The 20,154-nt window shown below is 33.1% G+C and overlaps 1 protein-coding gene across 1 annotated transcript in view; it reads left to right on the top strand.

The window, feature by feature from the left end:
* The window catches only part of FAT4 (FAT atypical cadherin 4), a 173,704-nt gene that overhangs the window by 76,965 nt on the left and 76,585 nt on the right, over window positions 1-20,154 (top strand). The window contains exons 3-4 of the mRNA XM_072788481.1: window positions 12,522-12,783; window positions 14,332-14,682. Coding sequence (XP_072644582.1) covers window positions 12,522-12,783; window positions 14,332-14,682 — 613 coding nt within the window. The remainder of the gene's footprint in view (window positions 1-12,521; window positions 12,784-14,331; window positions 14,683-20,154) is intronic.

Genomic DNA, 20,154 nt, shown 5'->3' with positions numbered 1-20,154 from the left:
ATATTTGTATTTGGAAAAAGCAGATTATTTAAAATTAAAACATCTTAAGTCTATCTTCTAGTTTTTCATTTAATTCTCACATATCTGTAAAACAAAATAAATAATTTAATAATAGCCTTTATACATTTTAAGGAACTTATCTAGGAAAGCTAATGATCAAATCTGTTAAAAAACAGAAATTTCTAGGGGCACCTGAGTGGCTCGGTCAGTTAAGTGTCTGACTTGGTTTTGGCCAAGATCATGATCTCAGTGTTGTGAGATCAAGCCCCACATCAGGATCCATCCTCAGTGCAAAGTCTGCTTGAGATTCTCTCTCCCTTGCCCTCTGCTCCTCCCCCTGCTTGCATGCACACTCTCTCATTCTCTCTCTAAAATAAATACATAAATCTTAAAAAAAAGAAACAAAAATTTCTTGTCTAGTGGTGAATGTAAAATTATGGGGTGCAATTTAGATTACTGTCTGTCTTCTTTATTTATTTATTCATGAGAGACACACACACACAGAGAAAGAGAGAGAGGCAGAGACACAGGCAGAGGGAGAAGCAGGCTCCATGCAGGGAACCCAATGTGGGACTTGATCCCAGAATTGCAGGATCATGCCCTGAGCCAATGGCAGAAGCTCAACTGCTAAGCCACCCAGGCATCCCAATATTACTATCTTCTATAATCACCATGCTCTAAATGACATAACAATTTATATATTTGTAATTTATATTTTCCTGTGAAAAATGACCATTGCCTATTCTCTCCTTCTTGCTAGGTAAAGGACTTAATTAATGTTATGGAACTGTGAAAAGAAAGATAACCTTCTCTGACACCAGTATCTCCTTTTACCTTAAGCTAAGCCCAACAACAGATCAGAGGATTTAATTTTTTTCTTTTTAATTTTGTTTTAATTTTAAAAAGATTTTATTTATTTATTCATGAGAGACACAGAAAGAGAAAGAGAGGCAGAGACACAGGCAGAGGGAGAAGTAGGCTCCCCACAGGAAGCCCAATTTGGGACTTGATCCGGGATCCCGGGATTTGGACCTGAGCCGAAGGCAGATAGATGCTCAACCACTGAGCCACCTACGTGTCCCTTTTTGGCCTTAGTTTAATTTCAGAAGTATCTGAAAACTTTTAATCTATGAGTAAGGTCTTCATGAATTTATTTCCTTAACTTTTAAAGGTAAATAAATAAAAAACAGATGAATTTTAACAGCTAATACAGAAATGTAATGACTTATTTCTAAATCTTGACAAAATCTAAAAAAAAAAAATCTTGACAAAATCTAAGGAAAAGTAAAATAAAGCATAGATATGTAGATAATTGTAGTTTTCTATTAAAAAAGATTTGATTTTTTAAGTTTAGTATCTTCTCAATTTTATAAAGTGTTAAATAACAGAAGCTCAACTAAGTAAAATTAAATTGGCTTTATTTCAATGATTCATGAACCAAGCAGCAACTTATCTATCAATACGAAGGAGCTCTGCCAAGCTGTAGGAAAAAGAAGTTTTTTATTTCCAGTTGTGTCCTATTAGAAGAGAATGGATCCTCATTGAATTTATGCAAATAAATAACTATATTGCCATGAAACTATATTGCCATAAAAATAGTTTTTGAATTCTGGAGGGATCAGGTAGGAAGAAAAAGCAAATGCTTTATCTTTGTTTACAAAGGTAAACTTTATCAATCAGCTATAGGTCATAGCAAAAAGGAAAATAAAAGTAGAAAAGAAAAGAAAAAGAGTTTCTTACATCTGGTAAAACAAAGCATTAAATACCAACAATATTTTAAACAAAAGTCATAAAGAATTCTAATGATCCTCCTTAGTTACTGAGTCGTATGTAATTCATACTTGTTCTACTTGAATCCAGTTTTTTCATTAGCTCTAGAAATTCTTACCCCATTCGGTTTGTTTTGTTTTGTTTTGCTTTAAGGTTACCAGAAACCTGTATTTTGGAGTATTTTCCATGAGTCTTCTTGAACATGAAGCACTCTTGCCAAAGTATCAGAATGAAACAACAATGTCTATAAATGACAAAAGACTTAAAAATGGCCAGGATTAAAATTTGATGAGAGTTCACTACAATTCACAAGGAATTGTTTGTAAAATGTTGCATATTATTTTAAGATAATTGGAATTATGACTGAAAACATTGTGCCAAGACATACCAGATTTCTAGGAATTTTACATTATTTCTGGAACAATTAAAACTTATACAACACAAAATGCCTTAGTATTATTTCTTATTTGACAATGCTTACCATATAATTTAACATATCAAATAAACTTAATTACTTTTAATACTTTAATATCTTTTTACTTTTAATACTTTAATATATTTTTATAAGGAGAGAGACCAAATCTTTTTCAATGTTTTAGAGAACCTCTTGAAAATATCAAAGTTTTATCAAGGTCAAAAAACTTCATTTAAATTTTGATTTTTAGGAAGTTGTCAAAAAATATCAAAAGGCTTCAAGACCATAGGTCATTATGAAACAATATTCAGTTATCTATTTAGCCAAAGTGACAATTAAAGACTCCATAGGCAAATATAGAAGACTTTGTGGTTCTAGTAAAACTTAATTCTTTTAATATTCAGAGTTCTAGGTTTTAGTAATCAAAGATTTGATACAACAACATAGGAAAGTATTTTGAAGAAACATAGAATCCTTGATTTTTAGGTATATTACTTTGAAAGGTAAGGAAGGAAATACTTTTGTAATCTCCAACAAGAACAGACCAATAGACCATGAAAATTTTGTCCTCATAACAGACAGAAAACCAAATTCTAATTTTGCACCAGCTTACTTTTGATACTAGAAATCATTTGCATAATTAAATTCATTCTCATCTTAACCAGGGCTGATCACACATAAAATTCCTTTCCCATGTTACTTTTAGTAATTTTGGTTACATATATTAGAATTTTAACTCTTAAAAGCCTTTGATTTCTGACAAAAACTAAAAAATAAGTATGAACTGTCTTCTATATTAGCATTCTGTGGCCGACTTCTAAATATTTTTTATAATTTCTAGAAATGTACTTTCTCATAGAAAATCTTTCAGCATGGCATAAAGCATGTTTACTAATGGACCAAAATATCTTTAGTTTCTCTGTAAAAGAAAGATAAAAGTGGGTAAGCTTATGTTCAATAACTAATGTTTCAGTATTTTATGTTATTTGGAAATGATCTGGATTTTCAACAGGTACAACAGATACAACTTGACTCATCACTTAACTTAATCTAGCAAAACTTTGTTTCAGGTTACCAAAAAGATTTGGGGAAACTAACAAGTTTACCCAAAAGGTTTTAGGTAAAACCTCTTATATCTACTTTATTTACTTGTTATTAACAATTACATTTAGCTTACTTACAAAAACTCATCATGACAAATTATTTTTATTGCTGACAAATTTTTTAACAAAGATAATGTAAACTTATTTGAATATAATTCCAGGTAAAATAAAAGGTGTATGATTGCATTATATTAAATGTTGAAAAATCTAAAGATACATATATTTTATTTAAACCAACAAACTTGAATTAGTTTTAATATTGAACATTTCCCCAGATTACATGAATCCAAAAAGTATTTGAATTAGTTTACATTATATTTTTGAGAATTTATATGAATATTAAATTTATATAAGCTCATATTTGTTTAAGCCAATTAAATATAGCTCTTTCACATATTAATTTTAATAATATCATCTGAGGTATATATATACACATATATGTCACATAAATATATATATATATATATATTTATCACATAAACATACAGAAAGAAAGACATTGGGGCTCCTGGGAGCCTCAGTTGGTTTAGCAGCCAACTTTTGGTTTGGGCTCAGGTCATGACCTCAGGGTCATAAGATTGAGCCCTATGTCAGTCTCCATGCTCAGTGTGGAATCTGCTTGAGATTCTTTCCCCCTCTCTCTTCATTCCCTTTGGCTCACTCTCTAAAATAAATAAAGTAAATAAATAAATAAATAAATAAATAAATAAAGTGTATAAAATGTTTAAAAAGAGAGAGAGATTATAGCTTCTATAAACTTAAGATTTCCCATTAGTTCAAATTCTAAATTACCTTCTCCCTCTTTTATTTCTGATAGGAATTACATGCCCAAAGGTCATATATTAACGTTTACATCTCAAAGGCACAGTGAAGAATGCAAGTTATAAGCTTTTTAAGATAAATAGGAGATGCTTTGGGATTGGTGAAAAAGAGTAGGTGAACTTTCAACTGCCTCTAGGGCTGGATTTTTAGTTTTGCAAAGATTTGTGTAAGATAAGGACAGTTGCTCTCAATTTCTCAAAGATTTGGGTTGCAACTTAAATGACATCATAGGTTGATTCACCCATAAATCCTTTTACAAGGGCTTTAAAAGGTTTTTCTTTCCTTCTGGATTCATAGTTTTATTTTGGCTTAGGGGAGAAGGCCTAAAAAAAATTCTTTTAGGCTCTGCAATTTGGCCAATTTCTGACCGCAGAGCTACTTTGTAGTTTTTAGCTGGGACAAACAGTAAATATTTCTGGCAGTACTGAATAACTCCTTGGACTGAAGAGGTGTCCCCCAAGAGGATGCATGAGATATTTTGTTTTCCTCATTCTACTGGGCACTACAGACAGAGATCTGGGACAGCTGACTCTGGCAAGAATTCTCATTCTTAGCTGGCTTCCACCAGCTTTTCCAGGATCCTATCTGTAGCTCTGGTATTTACCAGAATTTGGCTAGGTTTTTCATTATTTGTAATTTTAGTTTTCCATTGGCTGTTTAAGAGAATAACAGGAGTTTACCAGAAAATCCCTCAGAGTCCCATCAACTTTGGGAGATCTCCATTAGGGCCCTCCTTACAAGAGTAGACATGTGGTATCTGTAAGGTCATTAACTTGGCAGACTTTGTGCTTATGGTCATATAAAGGGAATTTCAGACACAGGATTACTAGAATGAGTACTCAAATAGAGGATAGAGGGAAGCAGTAAGACTTTTACATCAGGCTTGTGTTTTCTTGTTTGTTTCTTTTTAGGTACCTTTTATACCTTGAATTTTTCATTAGCTTTTGCAACAAATCTTTTAATGAAGCAATTTTGAAATTTTGAAGACTTTCAGAGGTTTTTGTATGCCAGTTAAAATAGGTATTCCATTCTGTTTCTTTGATTTGGGAGTCCTTGCTTTTAAATGCACTTCTTTTTTTTAAGATTTTATTTATTTATTCATGAGAGACAGAGAGAGAGAGAGAGAGAGAGAGAGAGACAGAGAGAGAGAGAGAAAGGCAGAGACACAAGCAGAGGGAGAAACAGGCTCCATGCAGGGAGCCCAATGTGGGACTTGATCCTGGGTCTCCAGGATTATACCCCGGGCTGACGGCGGCGCTAAACCACTAAGCAACCAGGGCTGCCATTAAATGCACTTCTTAAATGATCTTACCTAATTGGAACGTTCCTCATAATGGCCACTGTAATTCTAGGTTATAATTACTCTGAGGGCTGGCAGCGTTTTGTAGGACCCTAGCTGCAAATGGGGTTTAACCCACATTTTCTGTACAGCATATAAAGTTGCTAATTGGGTGTGACTCACTTATCTGCCCAGCCATATTTTGGCGACCCCAATAGGACAGATACCAAGCCAAATTCTCAGGACACAAAATAAACTTAGGAAAGTTTTGCTATTTTTGTAAATATTTATTTCTTTCTGGACCATAATTCTTAGACATAAAATAACCAAGTGTGTAGGAAGGTAGCAGAAATTCTTTAGATTTTAAGCATCTCATTTTTATTATAATTACTTTTTTAAAGCTAAGCCTTTGGGTCTCTCAGAGCCAAAATATTTAAAAGGATTGTGCCTCTGGCTTGGTGATTGTGCAGTGTTTCACAGGATACCTCATTACATGGAAATTTGCTTGAGATTTGCAGGTGACCTAGTGTCATTATCACTCATTACATGACCAACTTATTCTAATACAGGAGTCTTTGATTTAGGTGTAAGCATTAAACAAATAGTTTTTAAGTGCTTGGCCAATGCCCACCAATTTTTGCAGCTTTTTAGCCTCTGAGATCCCTGTTAGCAATAGTATTTATCTACACAAAACAAGACAAACATGTACCTCTTAACATGTCAACAGCAACCAGATGTTATTGCAGATTGGCCAAGAGAAGGCTGTGTGCATCATGAGCATTTCCCAGTGCAGATTAAAGCAACAGACTCCAGAAAACGGGAACTGTTGACTGGACCTGGGGAAGGACTAAACCAGCCAACTCCAGTAGGTGGGCACTGCAGACTGTAAGTAGAGAAAGGGATTCCAGACTACTGGGGGATTGTAGACTAAACCAAGGGCCAGGGACTGAGGTTTTGGATAGCAGCATCTGCCTAGCTCAAGCTGACTCCACTAAGCCTGGGGGTGGAAAGCCAGTTAGGTTGGGAGCTCAACACAAAGAGAACAGTGCTCAAAACCGAGGTAACTTACCCACAGTTGTCAGAAATAGTGAGAAAGACAGTGAACTCAAAGGAGTTCCCAGGGTCCTGCACTTGTGTTTTTTATCCCTGAAAACATTGGAAGTTTTTTTCAGTCTTTTCACTGCCACCAAATCTGTTAGACAACACAAATTCAACTGAGTACATTTACAAATTGGCTTTATTCAACAATTCATGGGGATCCCTGGGTGGTGCAGCGGTTTAGCGCCTGCCTTTGGCCCAGGGCGCGATCCTGGAGACCCGGGATCGAGTCCCACGTCGGGCTCCCGGTGCATGGAGCCTGCTTCTCCCTCTGCCTGTGTCTCTGCCTCTTTCTCTCTCTCTCTGTGTGACTATCATGAATAAATAAATAAAATCTTTAAAAAAAATTCATAAATCAGGTAGCATTCCATCTAGCAATAGAAAGGAGCACTGTCAATTTGTAGAAAAGAAAAGGTTTCTAAAGCTGAAAGGGTAAGAAAAAATGGAATTATTAACAAAATGCATTTTTTTAGGCCAGGTCACCTTCCTAAGGAGAACAGAAAGGGCCTCTTGGCTGGATTACCTACCTAGTGCTGACCAAGAATTTCTATGTTGACTGGTTAAAAGTTACATTCCCAGATTTCAAACTGCAATTAGATTATGTATTATCTTGGTTTGTTGACATGGAGCTTAGCATAAGGGACTCTGTTTTGGGCCTGCTATCTTTTTTTTTAACAATTTAGTTTTTTTTTTCCAAATTCTAGCTGTTATTAAAGGTTATGTGACTACTTTTATTATTATTGATAGGAGATATCAGTTATTACTTAGGAAATACTTTGTTTTCTTAAAGCTCATCATTGATAATGTATATTTGGATAGCTCAAGTCACAAACATTGATTAACTCTCATTTAGAAAATTAGTTAACCTATGATCCAGCATTTGTACTTTTAGTTATTTACTAAAAGAATACAAAAATACTATTTTGAAGTGATACATGCACCACAATGTTTACAGCACCATTATCAAAAATAGCCAAATCATGAAAAGAGCCCAAATATCCATCAACTAATGAATGGATAAAAAAGATGTGGTATGTGGTGTGTGTGTGTGTGTGTATACACACTATAATATAATATAATATAATATAATATAATATATATAATATAATATAATAATATAATTATTTATATTATAATATAAATTATATATTATATATATTTATTATATATAAATATATATAATATATTATAATAATATATTATTTATATTATGATATAACATATCAGCCATAAAAAATAATGAAGTCTCGCCATTTGCAATGACATGGATAGAGCTAGAGAGTATTATTATACTAAGCAAAATAGTCATTCAGAGAAATACAAGTACCACAGGATTTTTTTTACTCATATGTAGAATTTAAGAAACAAAACAAATGATCATAGATGAAAGAAAGAGAAAGGAAAACCAAGAAACAACTCTTAACTATAGAGAACAAACTGGTGGTTACCAGAGGGAAGGGAGTGAGTAGAATGGGTGAAATAGATGATAGAGATTAAGGCAGACACTTGCTGTGATGAACACTGGGTCTTGTAGTGAAATGTAAGATGGTGATATCTAGGACATGCAAGATATGCGTTAAGGGGAGACAAAGTGTGGAATTAAAGGGGCAAGAAAGTGAAAGGTAGTACAGAGGAAAAAGGTCAGGGAAATGAAGGGAGGGTTGTATGAAATTCAGAGAGATGTAGTGATGCTGACAATTTGGGCAGAGTATAAACGTAAAAATCACCAAATACTTTGTAATCAGATCTATTGAAGGAGGGGGCGTGTAGGCAGGATGGGATGGGAAAGAGGAAATAAGTTTATCTACAACTTAAAAATTTCATAAAATTGCTTCTGAACTATTATTTATTTAAAGATGAAGCTACTGAGGTTGCTTTCCTTCTCAAATATATTTTATCTTGAAATTTTTGTAGCTTTTCAATTCATGCCATGAAGAAGCAACATTTCTTTGTCTCTATGACAAACAGCATGGACACCTTGGCTCTCTATGGCATTCAGAATCATTGGCTGTTTCATTTTTTGAGTAGTTTGCAATAAATTAATATTAATGCTATTAGATAAAACTTCATCCTATTTTCTACTTTATCCTCAGCTTTTTACTTTAGTTGATTTTTTTTAATTTTAGAGAGAGATGGGGGAGGGGCAAAAGGAGAGGGAGAGGGAGAACCTCAAGCAGGCTCCAAGCCCAGGCCAGAGCCAATGTGGGACTTGATCTTACGACCTTAAGATCATGACCTGAGCTGAAATCAAGAGTCAGATACTTAATGGACTGAGCCTCCCAGGTGCCGCTTTTAGTTGAATTTGAATGTTTTCTGTCTTACCAAGTCATGAATGTTTTCTTTCTTCATCTAGTTTGAATAAGACTCAATATTGAATGTAAGAGGTTTGGTTTTTTTGTTGTTGTTGTTGTTGGGTTTTTTTTGTTTTTTGTTTTTGTTTTTTTTAACTTTGTAGTCAGCATTAAACTGTCCAACAACTAACAACTACCCAGCGGACTGGTTTTAAAAAATTAATAGAATTTTTGAAACACTAATAAATATGTGCATCATTAGCAAACTATGTATTGCTACATTCTTTATTATTTATACACTTTTCCTTAATTACTAAATCAAATTTAAAAGTGTTAGTATTTTAGAGAAACTCTAGTATGGCCCTGGAGAATAATGCCAGGGTAAAGGAATCAGTTTTAGGAAGCAACATGTACACGTTGAACTTAATTTAAATATCATTTGAAACATATGTTGGATCAAGATATACATCTTTCAGAAGCACATGACTTTGTCAGTCTCTTGTTTCCTTTTCTAAACAGAATTATTATGCTTGTAATGGGCCAGGATACTCAAGCTTTGTTTCATGGTGCCATACTTGTTTTTGAAAATACTACTTAAGGTTATAAAATGCATTTGCAATTTATAGCTATTTACTTTTAGAATTCCTTCCACGTACTTTTGTCTCTGTGGTTCCTCAGGAGAGTAGAATATTTTTAACCAGCATTATTTCCACCGCACTGCAGCTGTAATATGATAGTTGTTTCTTGTGGTATTGCTGATACTGCATATTTTGGATATTGAATAAATAGACTTTTCAAAAGACCTAATTAAATCATTACTCTTGGCCAGACATTTTCAGACATTCACTAGAACTATTAATTCACTGCATCAGCTGATTTTAAATATAAAAAGATTGTTTTATCAACATAACTTGATGCCTTTGCTTCTGTTCAAAAGAATTATCATAACTTTAGGAGAATTAATTATGACAGTTATTTTGTAGACAGGACATCTCTAAATTTCAAACTGTGTGTGTAACAGCTTTATATGTTTTTGTTTCTTTGCTTTCCCCTAATTTCCAAATACTTGCCATTTTAATAGGTCAGAATTGAATGTAGCTGTTTTCATACCTGGATTGCTTTACTAGAATAATGGAACTCTTAGTGAAACAGAATAAATATTACAGAATGTGGTCAGATTAGAAGTCTAAAATTCTTATTGAATGTTTTTGTTAAACCATATCATTACAATAAATATGTTAGCTACTCCATGTACACCTGAATATACAAGATACATGTGGTATTGTGTTAAACTCAGCTATTCCATTACTAAATTAAAAGGCGCTTTGAGGCATTCATTTTACTAAATTTTAAGATTGGCTTGGAGAATGCAGTACAAAAATAGAGCAAATGCCACTAAACATATATTTTGACAAAAGTATTTTTGCCCTCGACTGAAATCATACCCTTATGTGTTTGATTATGAAGGATAAAATAATCTCTGAAGGAAAAGATGTGTGGAAATCATGGGTGCCATAATATCCTGGCATACCAGCCTTATATAGTCCTACCTATCCTACCTTTATGTTCTTCCCAATCTCTTTCTTGAGAGTTCTTAGCCTGGATATTTTGATAAATCTCTTAGAGGTTAATAATGGTAAAAAGCATATTTATTTTATGTAAGCATATTTAAATCAAAAAGTAATTTTTTGAAGTCAGTGACTCAACACTAATTATACCTCAGTGTCAAATGCAACAATTACATATAATAGGAAATCAGAAAACATATTTTCCCTGTGATATATAGCAACTCAGTTGTATTTTGATTTATTCATCTACAGACATCTGTCATCAAATGCACTTAAACCATTACATAAAAACAAGAATAAAAATATCAGCCATTGTTGTAATACACTTTCTGAAGGATCATTCTAGGTTTTTTACATGTATGAACTCATTTAATCTTCACAACAGCCCTAATGTCATTGCCCTGATCATCCAGATAAAGAAACATCAGCTCATAAAGGCTAAGTATGAGGCCCAAAGACACACAATTAACAAGTGGCAGAGCAGAGATTCAACCCCAAAAGCATCAGATCTCAACCAGTGCAGTGTATAATATTTAACTCAATATTTTAATTATACTATACATAATTAAGAAATACCTAGGGACGCCTGGGTGGCTCAGCGGTTGAGCGTCTGCTTTGGCTCAGGGCATGATCCCGGGATCCCAGCCCAAGATCCAGTTCCACATCGGGCTCCCCACAGGGAGCCTGCTTTTCCCTCAGCCTATGTCTTTGCTTCTCTCTCTGTGTCCCTCATGAATAAATAAATAATAAAAAAATATCTAAATCAAATTGCTTGCAGTTTCAACATTGGACTATCAAGTTTATATTTGATATGCAATTTATTTTGAAATACTATCTTATCAAATATATTTTAAAATGAAATATATATAATGTATATCAAAATATTATGAGGTTAGCATTCCCCGTCATCTAATCCAGATGGGTTCTTTACTTTTAATTCTTCTTAATTTTTTTTTTTTTGGACTTTTTCTGTTTTTTCTCAACCTTTCTGTGTGCTCTGTCAACTTTCTATTTTAGACTTCAATGTTTTGAGGGCCAGAGCTCAAAGATCTAAGAGAACAGAAGAAATCCCTGGTTTCATTTTATAGATCATGGACTTGGAACCTACAAAGAATACAGATTGTAGAAAGGTTCACCTGGAGGAAATGAAGCCCTAGCCTCTTGGGACCAAACCCTACTCACTCTCTCCTTTCTTTGGGCTCTCCCCATTCTAGTTACTCGTACGTTATTGAGAGCCTTGAAGGATTGCTTCCAGTTAAAACAAGATTAGTGTTTTCTTGGACATAAAATTCAAGGCGGTTTGTGTTGCAGTTGAGATTCTCAAAAATATACCAATAACCTAACATTTTAGTTTGACCTTCTTCTACTAATCATTTAAACTCTCCACTCTAACAGACTGTTTAACAGTGAGTAAACCAAACATATAATTCTCTTTTCCTCTGTACTTCTGTTTAAACTCAAATGTTTCCTCAGTCTTTGCTTAAAAAAACAAAACAAAACAACAAAAAAAAAAACAAAACTACAAACCCCAATTCAGTTCCATACATACCCTCCTTTATTATCTTCCCTAAAGAAATCAACTCAAAACAATTTCTCTTCTTGGTTCTTATGGTGCTTATTGGAAGCCTTCTCCATTTAGCAGTTGCCTCATTTAATTACCTTCTCATGCTGAATCAGAAAGACCATGAGCTCAAAGTTAGGAGGATGTGGGTTTGAAATCCACACTAACACTTGCAGTGTGACAATGTGTGAGTTAACTAGCATCTCAGAACCCAGCATCTTCATTGGTGAAATGGCACCTCACGGAGTTGTGACTTGAAGTGAGATGATACATGCATAGTGTTGTCACAGTGCCTGGCACTGAGCCAGCCCATGGCAAATCTTCTGGCTATGTCGTTAATAGTAGTCAGTGTCATTTGCATTTTCGATAGCGACAACTTGACTCCTTTCTATGTGTATATTTTATGAATTTAAAAAAATATATAGCTAATACTGACAGCTGCGATTTTCTACCTTATTTAATGGATGAGTGATGAAAGACTGTAATGTACTACTTTGGTTATCTCTTGAAATCTTTTAATACTTATAAAGTAAAGCCAAAAGCCTCACCTTGTCAGATATACTCAACATAAGGAATACTCGTACTGTTCTATTCAATTATGGGTCTTTTCTCAGGGGGCAAATGCTCTGGTCACATACACCATCATTAGTGGAGCTGATGACAGTTTCCGCATTGACCCTGAATCTGGAGATCTGATAGCAACCAAACGGTTGGACAGGGAACGCCGTTCCAAATATTCTTTGCTGGTTCGGGCAGATGATGGTCTTCAATCCTCAGATATGAGAATTAATATCACTGTCAGTGATGTGAATGACCACACACCCAAGTTCTCCAGGCCTGTGTACTCTTTTGACATCCCAGAAGATACAACCCCAGGTAGGTGGAACACACCTTAAGTATATTTTGCAAAGATCACTTTGACTACAATTATGGACTGTGTGTTTTTGACTGCTTTTAATTAGTGACTAGTTTTTACCATATGCTGCTAGGTATAAAAATATATGTGCTTGATAGTTTTGTCTGTTAATCAACCATCTTTCATACAATTCCCAAACAAATTGCTACTTTTGAGAACAAATGAGGTTAGCAATTCATCTGATTACTGATTACACTTTAAGTATTTCTGTTTCTGATAAGTATTTGTGATGAGTTCATTTTTCTGGCAACAACAGTTTTGATACTTTGTTTTTCCAATTTATACTCTGTGATATTTTACAGCCCATTTAAACACTTTATGTGTTAATGTGATCTCTAAATGCCGACTTCTGAAAAAACTGGTCACATAATATATTGTACTTTGCTACCTCTGCATCCATTCTGAATTAGTGTACTTCAGAAAGGCATTTGCAAGACAGGACTGCACCTTTATTTTTAACATATTTTAATTGGTTACAAAGATTTAAAATAAATAGATATTATAAAAATGTATATATGATTATAGTGTTATGTATACAAAACAAAAAGAAAAGCACATGAAAATCTGTGAATATACTAGCTCTGACACTTAGAACCTGTGTGGCCCAGGGAAAGTAATTCATTCCTCTTAGCTTCAATTTTACCTTCTGTAAAATGGAAACAATAATTCCTGTTAGAATTAGGGTAAAGATTAATTTAGAGAATATGTCATAGTGTGCTGACATGGGGCTTGGGAATGAGCATGTACTCAATAAGTGTTAGTAGAATCTCAATCCTGAATTGTCAGCTTGCCTCTCTGAACATATTATGTTGTGATTGTTGAGTTTGAGTACTAAATATCCATATTTCTGGTGTGTGTGTGCTTCATTTCCATTATTGGAAATTCTTATCTAAGATTTAAATTTTATTCCGAATTACATTTGGAATGATTTTGCGTAATAAGACATATGTTACAGAAACTCATTTGACAAAGAAATTAAATATTTATAGACTACTTCTCACTGCAGTTTTCATTTCAGTCCCCAACATAAGTTGTGCATGTCCTTCATGAAATTATCATCACATTTATTTCTGCCTTAATTATAGCAATGACCATATGAGCTATCAGGTGATATCCCCTGAGCATAAGTCTGCATTTTTGCATGGAACCCCTACTTCCTGATACTAGCAGTGGGCCGAATATATGTTCACTGTGATCACCAATATGTTCATAAATTGGTAGTGCCAGGCAGAAAAATAGTGTCAGAAGTAGTATTATTTCTCCAGAACTTTTACATTGCAACATAAAATTTACTGAGTGTTTAATATGCTATATATTTTGTTAATATTTGGGAAGGTTGGTATCAGTGTTAATGTAGAAATCTGCAGAATGTCGTATTCACCGTATTTTCATAGTGACTCTAGTTAATATATTTTACTGTACAAATAAAATTTGTTGGTGTCTTTACATAGTCTCTTAGTAATACCTTTATCCCATTAATTTTAGACTATTAATTTATTTTTTGATAGGTTCTTTGGTAGCAGCTATTTTAGCTACAGATGATGACTCTGGTGTGAATGGAGAAATTACATATATTGTGAATGAAGATGATGAAGATGGCATATTTTTCCTGAATCCAGTTACTGGAGTCTTTAACTTGACTCGAGTATTAGATTATGAAGCACAGCAATATTATATCCTCACTGTTCGAGCTGAAGATGGTGGAGGACAATTTACAACCATTAGGGTTTATTTTAATGTGCTAGATGTAAATGATAACCCACCTATTTTCAGCTTAAATTCGTATAGCACATCTTTAATGGAGAATCTACCTCTAGGATCTACTGTTCTTGTGTTTAATGTTACCGATGCAGATGATGGTACGTACTTTATTTTATATACTTAAAAATTTATTTAAAATGTCCTCAGATTTATATTATATTTATTTACTGTGTTCGGTTTTCATAAACAGGCGCAGAATTATGATTTAACTATAGAGGATTAAAAAATTGTTTTTTCAGTTAAATTCTTATTTATAATAGTTACACAGTATGTGTTGTTACCATTCTATAAACTGTATGTTCCTTTTTTATAGTATCACAGCTTAATAATGTAGAAGTCATAAGAGTTTTTTACTAGGTTTCTGTCAGATTAATAAAAATATTTGTTTACATATATTATTTTAACATAGAAAGGATAAAATTTGGAAGCAAAAGAAAACCAGCATCTTAAAAAATACTTAAAGAATGCACAATTAATTTTATACTTCTGACTGAAGTGTTCTAATAGTATTCTAGCAAGGTTTGATGCTTTGATTTAAAGGACAGTCTCAGATGTCTTTAATTTATGCTATAAGCAGGGCAACCCGGGTGGCTCAGAGGTTTAGGGTTGCCTTTAGCCCAGGGCGTGATCCTGGAGACCTGGAATCGAGTCCCATGTCAGGCTCCCTGCATGGAGCCTGCTTCTCCCTCTGCCTGTGTCTCTCCCTCTCTCTCTATCTCTCTCTCTCATGAATGGATAAAAAAAAATCTTTAAAAAAATTATGCTATAACCAAATTGAGATTTTGTCTTAAATCTAGAGTTCACATGTGTTTGATTTTATTTATTGCAAAAGCATTTGACAAACTTTCTTTTAAAATGGAACTCTCAAAAAATAAAATAAAATATAACTGTCCTGGCCATTCTTCTAAGACGTGTTTTGTAAATACACATATCGGATAATACAGCACCAGAGATAACATTGTGAAGATTATCAGTCTTTAACTGAACTCTTTGGAAAGTTAATACCTTGTTTCCACTTTTATTGGATGAGTTAAATGTCCTATCTCTTGAGAAAACATGAGACAGAACTTTAAAAAGGAAATAAGCCTCTAGCCTGAGGATATGCCTAGTGACATACACATATCAACCTTAATTTAGAATTTCCTGATTCTAACTGACTTGGATGATTAAAGTAATTTTGGAATACCACTCTATCTCAACATTCTCCTCTATACTTAAGTTTCCTTTCAGGATTGTCTACAAGTGTCCCCGAGAAAGATACAAGAAGCAAAAGCACAGTATTTTATATATGTTTCAACACACAAAATTGGAAATACTTTCTTTAGAATTCATTAAGTGCATTTTTAGGTTTCCCCCTTTTATGTTCAAGTAGTTAACATTGTTTTCAAGAATATATCTAAAATAGATGTATCTGTAATACTAGTACTACTACTATTGTTAATAAAAAGAATAACTGACGTGTGTAGCATATGAAGTATGTAACCAGTCTTGGCCTAAGACATTGCTCACTCTTTTTCCTGTGCATCAGCCCAGCTCAGTGATTGGCTCTAATTAGACTTTTATATACAATTGAGCTTAGTCTCTATTTTGGGAGTTGATTTCTCTATTATAACATTAATTAGTTTATCTGCTCCCTGGGTATGAATATCTCATTTGTCCTTTGACCAGTCAGACTGGTCCTGACTTTTCTGTAGTGAAGTATTTTCTGCCATGTTTCTTTGTGATTTATTTATTATGCATTAGAAAGAGACCATTGTTTCATAGGATTGTGTGTTCCTCTGAACTAAATTTTATTTATCCTATACCTTCAAATATTGGGAATTGAAAAACTGCAAATAAGAAACTTTGTAAAAACTTGCTGGAATATTCCACAAACACATGCATAGACATACATTAACCATTGACTTCAATTTACTTTTCATGCATTTTTCCCCTTTGATTGTGTTTGTGTTGGGTAAAAAGTGTCAAGCTACATTTTTCCATTGTTTTAGTTTTGAATACTTTTATCAGTGTAATTTCCTGTACCTTGACCTAAAATATAGGACATGTTTCCTATTCTTTCTGAAATTCTAGGATAATGATAAGACTGTACGAGGGTAGCCTTGTTTGCTTAAAATTGCCAACTTGGTCACACTGAATAGTTCTCAAAGTAGTTCACAAACAGTATTATTTAGACTTAAAAAAAATAACAAATTCATCATAATCTCTGATCAAAAGAACCAAAAAGTTCCTGATTGAGGAAATATTGTCATCTGAAGAAATTTATGTAAAAATAAAATTAATATTTTCTGTTGTCTATAGATTCTTTCAGAGTTCAATGTAAAATTTTGGTTACAGAAGCTTTTAATAAGCATAGGTCAAATATCTTCATTATTTTCACAAGATAAATAGTGTATATATATTAATTTCAAGGCTTCTTTGTATTAGTTTAAAAAGTATCATATTGAGGCAAATATTAAAAACTGAACTTCATGGAAATATACTGGCTTTGATAATTATTATGTTGTTATTCTAAAAATAAATTTGTATGTTCTTCAAAATATTTGGAATCACAGAGTGTTTTGAGAATAATGCAATGGTAATTATTGCTGAATAAGTTAACCTGTCTATGCTTGGTACAACTGCAGGTCATTCAAATGAAAGGAGTTTCATATTCCAGTGACTTGATGACCTTGTTGTGACTGCTCTATAAAGCTGAATGCTGTCTGAAGCAATTCTGTGTGTTACAGTTGTGTGATAAGTTGACGAATGCTAGCTCATTGTAGCATAATTAGACAACGTTTATGGACTATGAATAAATACACACATTGCATAACAGAACCTTATACCTTTAGTTATGTGCTATATTTCATGGAACTAAATTATTCTTGAGATTGAAATTAAAAAAAAAAAAAAACCCAATAGAACCACACACAAACAATAAAACTGCCAGAAAGAATCATGTGACCAAACCACTTTCAGAACATTGAACATAAGCGGTTAGAAATATGAACAGCTTTAAGTTTAAAGACCTGGTGGGCTATAAAACCCCACTAAATTCAAATCCCAATGCTTATGGGTAAAATTACAGAATTTTAAAATAATGTATGTACTGTTTCATGATGTGAATATTTGATGCAAAGAACAGAGAAAAACAAATGGTCTAACCTCTCTATTTTTTAGGATACTACAAATGTTTAGGGAGAATTTCGAGTTTCTATCTATCCACATCTATTTTCTAGCTGTAGAGCACATGCCCAAAGCCACTTAGATTTGTCAGAAATGAAAAGTCCTTTTCTTTTCAGTAAAGTAAATTTAGGCGGCTTTTGTGGTCTGTAATTGCTTCAGTAAGGATACATGAAGTTCCTGAGATGAGAGCCGTTGCTTCAATGGGGTTGCAGTATTCTGTGCAAAAGTTGTTATATTTTTATGTTTATGGAAGATGATTGTTATTGTGAGTTCATTGTAATGTTATCTAATATGTATATCTGTCATTTTGAATTTGAATATAAAATCAAAGTTTTCTTTTTTCCTAAGTCTGCTTAAGTTTAATAGTTATTATCCCACCAACCTACTCCACTAACCTCTTTTCCCTTAAAAAAGAGGCTGCTCTGCTGTTTACAAAGAGGCTATAAAGTCTTGGTATCATGTTCTTTTTGCCTCTGAAATTTAGTTATTTACTCAAGGAAGCAGCAAACACTGTGGACCTAGGGTGTTCAGATCCTTGATTTAATTGCTTGCATTCCAATTGATTTATGTAGAAGTCCTAGGCTATCACTTTGTAACCATGTGTAATTTTATCAGTTTTTCTAATTTCTTTTGATCTTGGGCATGAAAGATTTTATATACTTTCACAGAAATAAATTTTATATCTCTGCTTGCTGGTATTATTTTATCCAGATGTTTTCATAACTTTTTCTCAGTAATAATTGGGTCTGAATTTGTGCCTCAAAGAATAGGAATTCAATATTTACTGATGGATTTAGCCATAAAAAATGCAGAAAATTTCCTTAGTAATTTGACCTAAATATATTAAAAATATATTTTTGCATAATAATATATAATATTATATAGTTTAAATTAAATTTCTTTCTAAGGATATATATAATATTATATATATACAGATTATCTTTGTAAAAAATATATACATATATATATATAATTATCTATGTAAAATCTCCATTAATTGCACCAATTGATGGAAATTTTATTTGCACCAGATGATGGAACTTTTTTTTTTCCTCATTCCTGTGGAATTTTAAGTCAAGGGTTGGAGTAGGCTGTTGACCTTTTTCAATCCAGATCTTAAAATCCTCTTATCTCCTGCTGGTAAATTGACCTGTGGCCTCCATTAGCTTTATTTATTCATATTTTTCCTGATCTTCAGAGTACTAATTATTCTGAACTTTACATGGCTTCGTTCACTTGTGAATAGTTTAAAATAAACTATAAAGATTATAAGCCATGCTCATAATGAGGGGAGATTCTTACCTTTTTAAAGATCTGCTCAAACCTTGTTCATCTGCAAAATTTTTGTGAATAAGCCAGTGTCTGAAAATTATTTTCATAAATATTTCTTCTCTGTAGCAACATACAGACAAAGGATATTATATAAAGACTTTAAAATCACAGGAAAAGAGTAGTTCTAGCTTTTTTTTTTTTAAAGAGGAGGCAAACCTTACCTAGGAGAAAAGAAAATTCCATTACTCTAGTCAAATTTGCCTCTGTAAGGAACCTGACAAACTTCAAGAAAAGGTAAAGGCTAACTCTAGTCATAGAATCCTGAGAAAGAGTTTTTGCAAGAAAAAAGAAGCAGAGTGATTAAATCGTTCTAGAAGACCCTTGTCACAGAGTGGACATCATTTCTGACACATAAACAGTTTACTTAAAACTTTTTAAAAAAAGATTTTAAGTAATCTCTACAACCAACATTGGGCTCAAACTCAAAATTGAGATCAAGAGTGGCCCGTTCTACTGACTGAGCCAGCCAGGTATCCCTGATGCCTCAATAGTTTAAATTCACCTCAGAAATACAGGAACTGTTTGTAAGCAATTAATGTAATGCAACAGATTTTCCCTAGCATAAAATCTTAGAGTATAAAATCTTTATTAAGAAAGAATTATCTAGAGGCACAATGTTTCTTAGCAACACTTATAATATCCTACAGGGTCCCAGCATCTTTAGGATAAGATATAAAAATGTACATGTTATTATGCGCAAGTGAAGAAAACACTATTCTGTGGCAAGAAATCAGAGTTTTCTTTTGGTTTTCACTGTGTATCTGTTATTTGGTTTTAAATTATTTACTAAAAACAATTGGCCAATCCACTCTCCACATCACTTTTATTAGAATATTCTCTGCAATCATTTTCTGAGATGAGAAATTATATATTATTTATTACAATTAAAAAGGGACACACGATCCTACGAAAATAGATAAAATAGTATCTAAATATAGCCCAATAATAATGTAAGCATTTATATTTGCATTCTTTTATGTATAATTTTACTGCTAACATTTCCTTCAAAGAATACTTTTAAAATACATTAAATGTACATAATAAAACCTGAGAGAGAATTATTTTCACAA

Source organism: Canis lupus, chromosome 20, assembly GCF_048164855.1.
Source record: "Canis lupus baileyi chromosome 20, mCanLup2.hap1, whole genome shotgun sequence".
NCBI lineage: Eukaryota > Metazoa > Chordata > Mammalia > Carnivora > Canidae > Canis > Canis lupus.
Note: the sequence above shows the minus strand (reverse complement) of the source record. Positions and strands in the feature narration are given on the sequence as shown.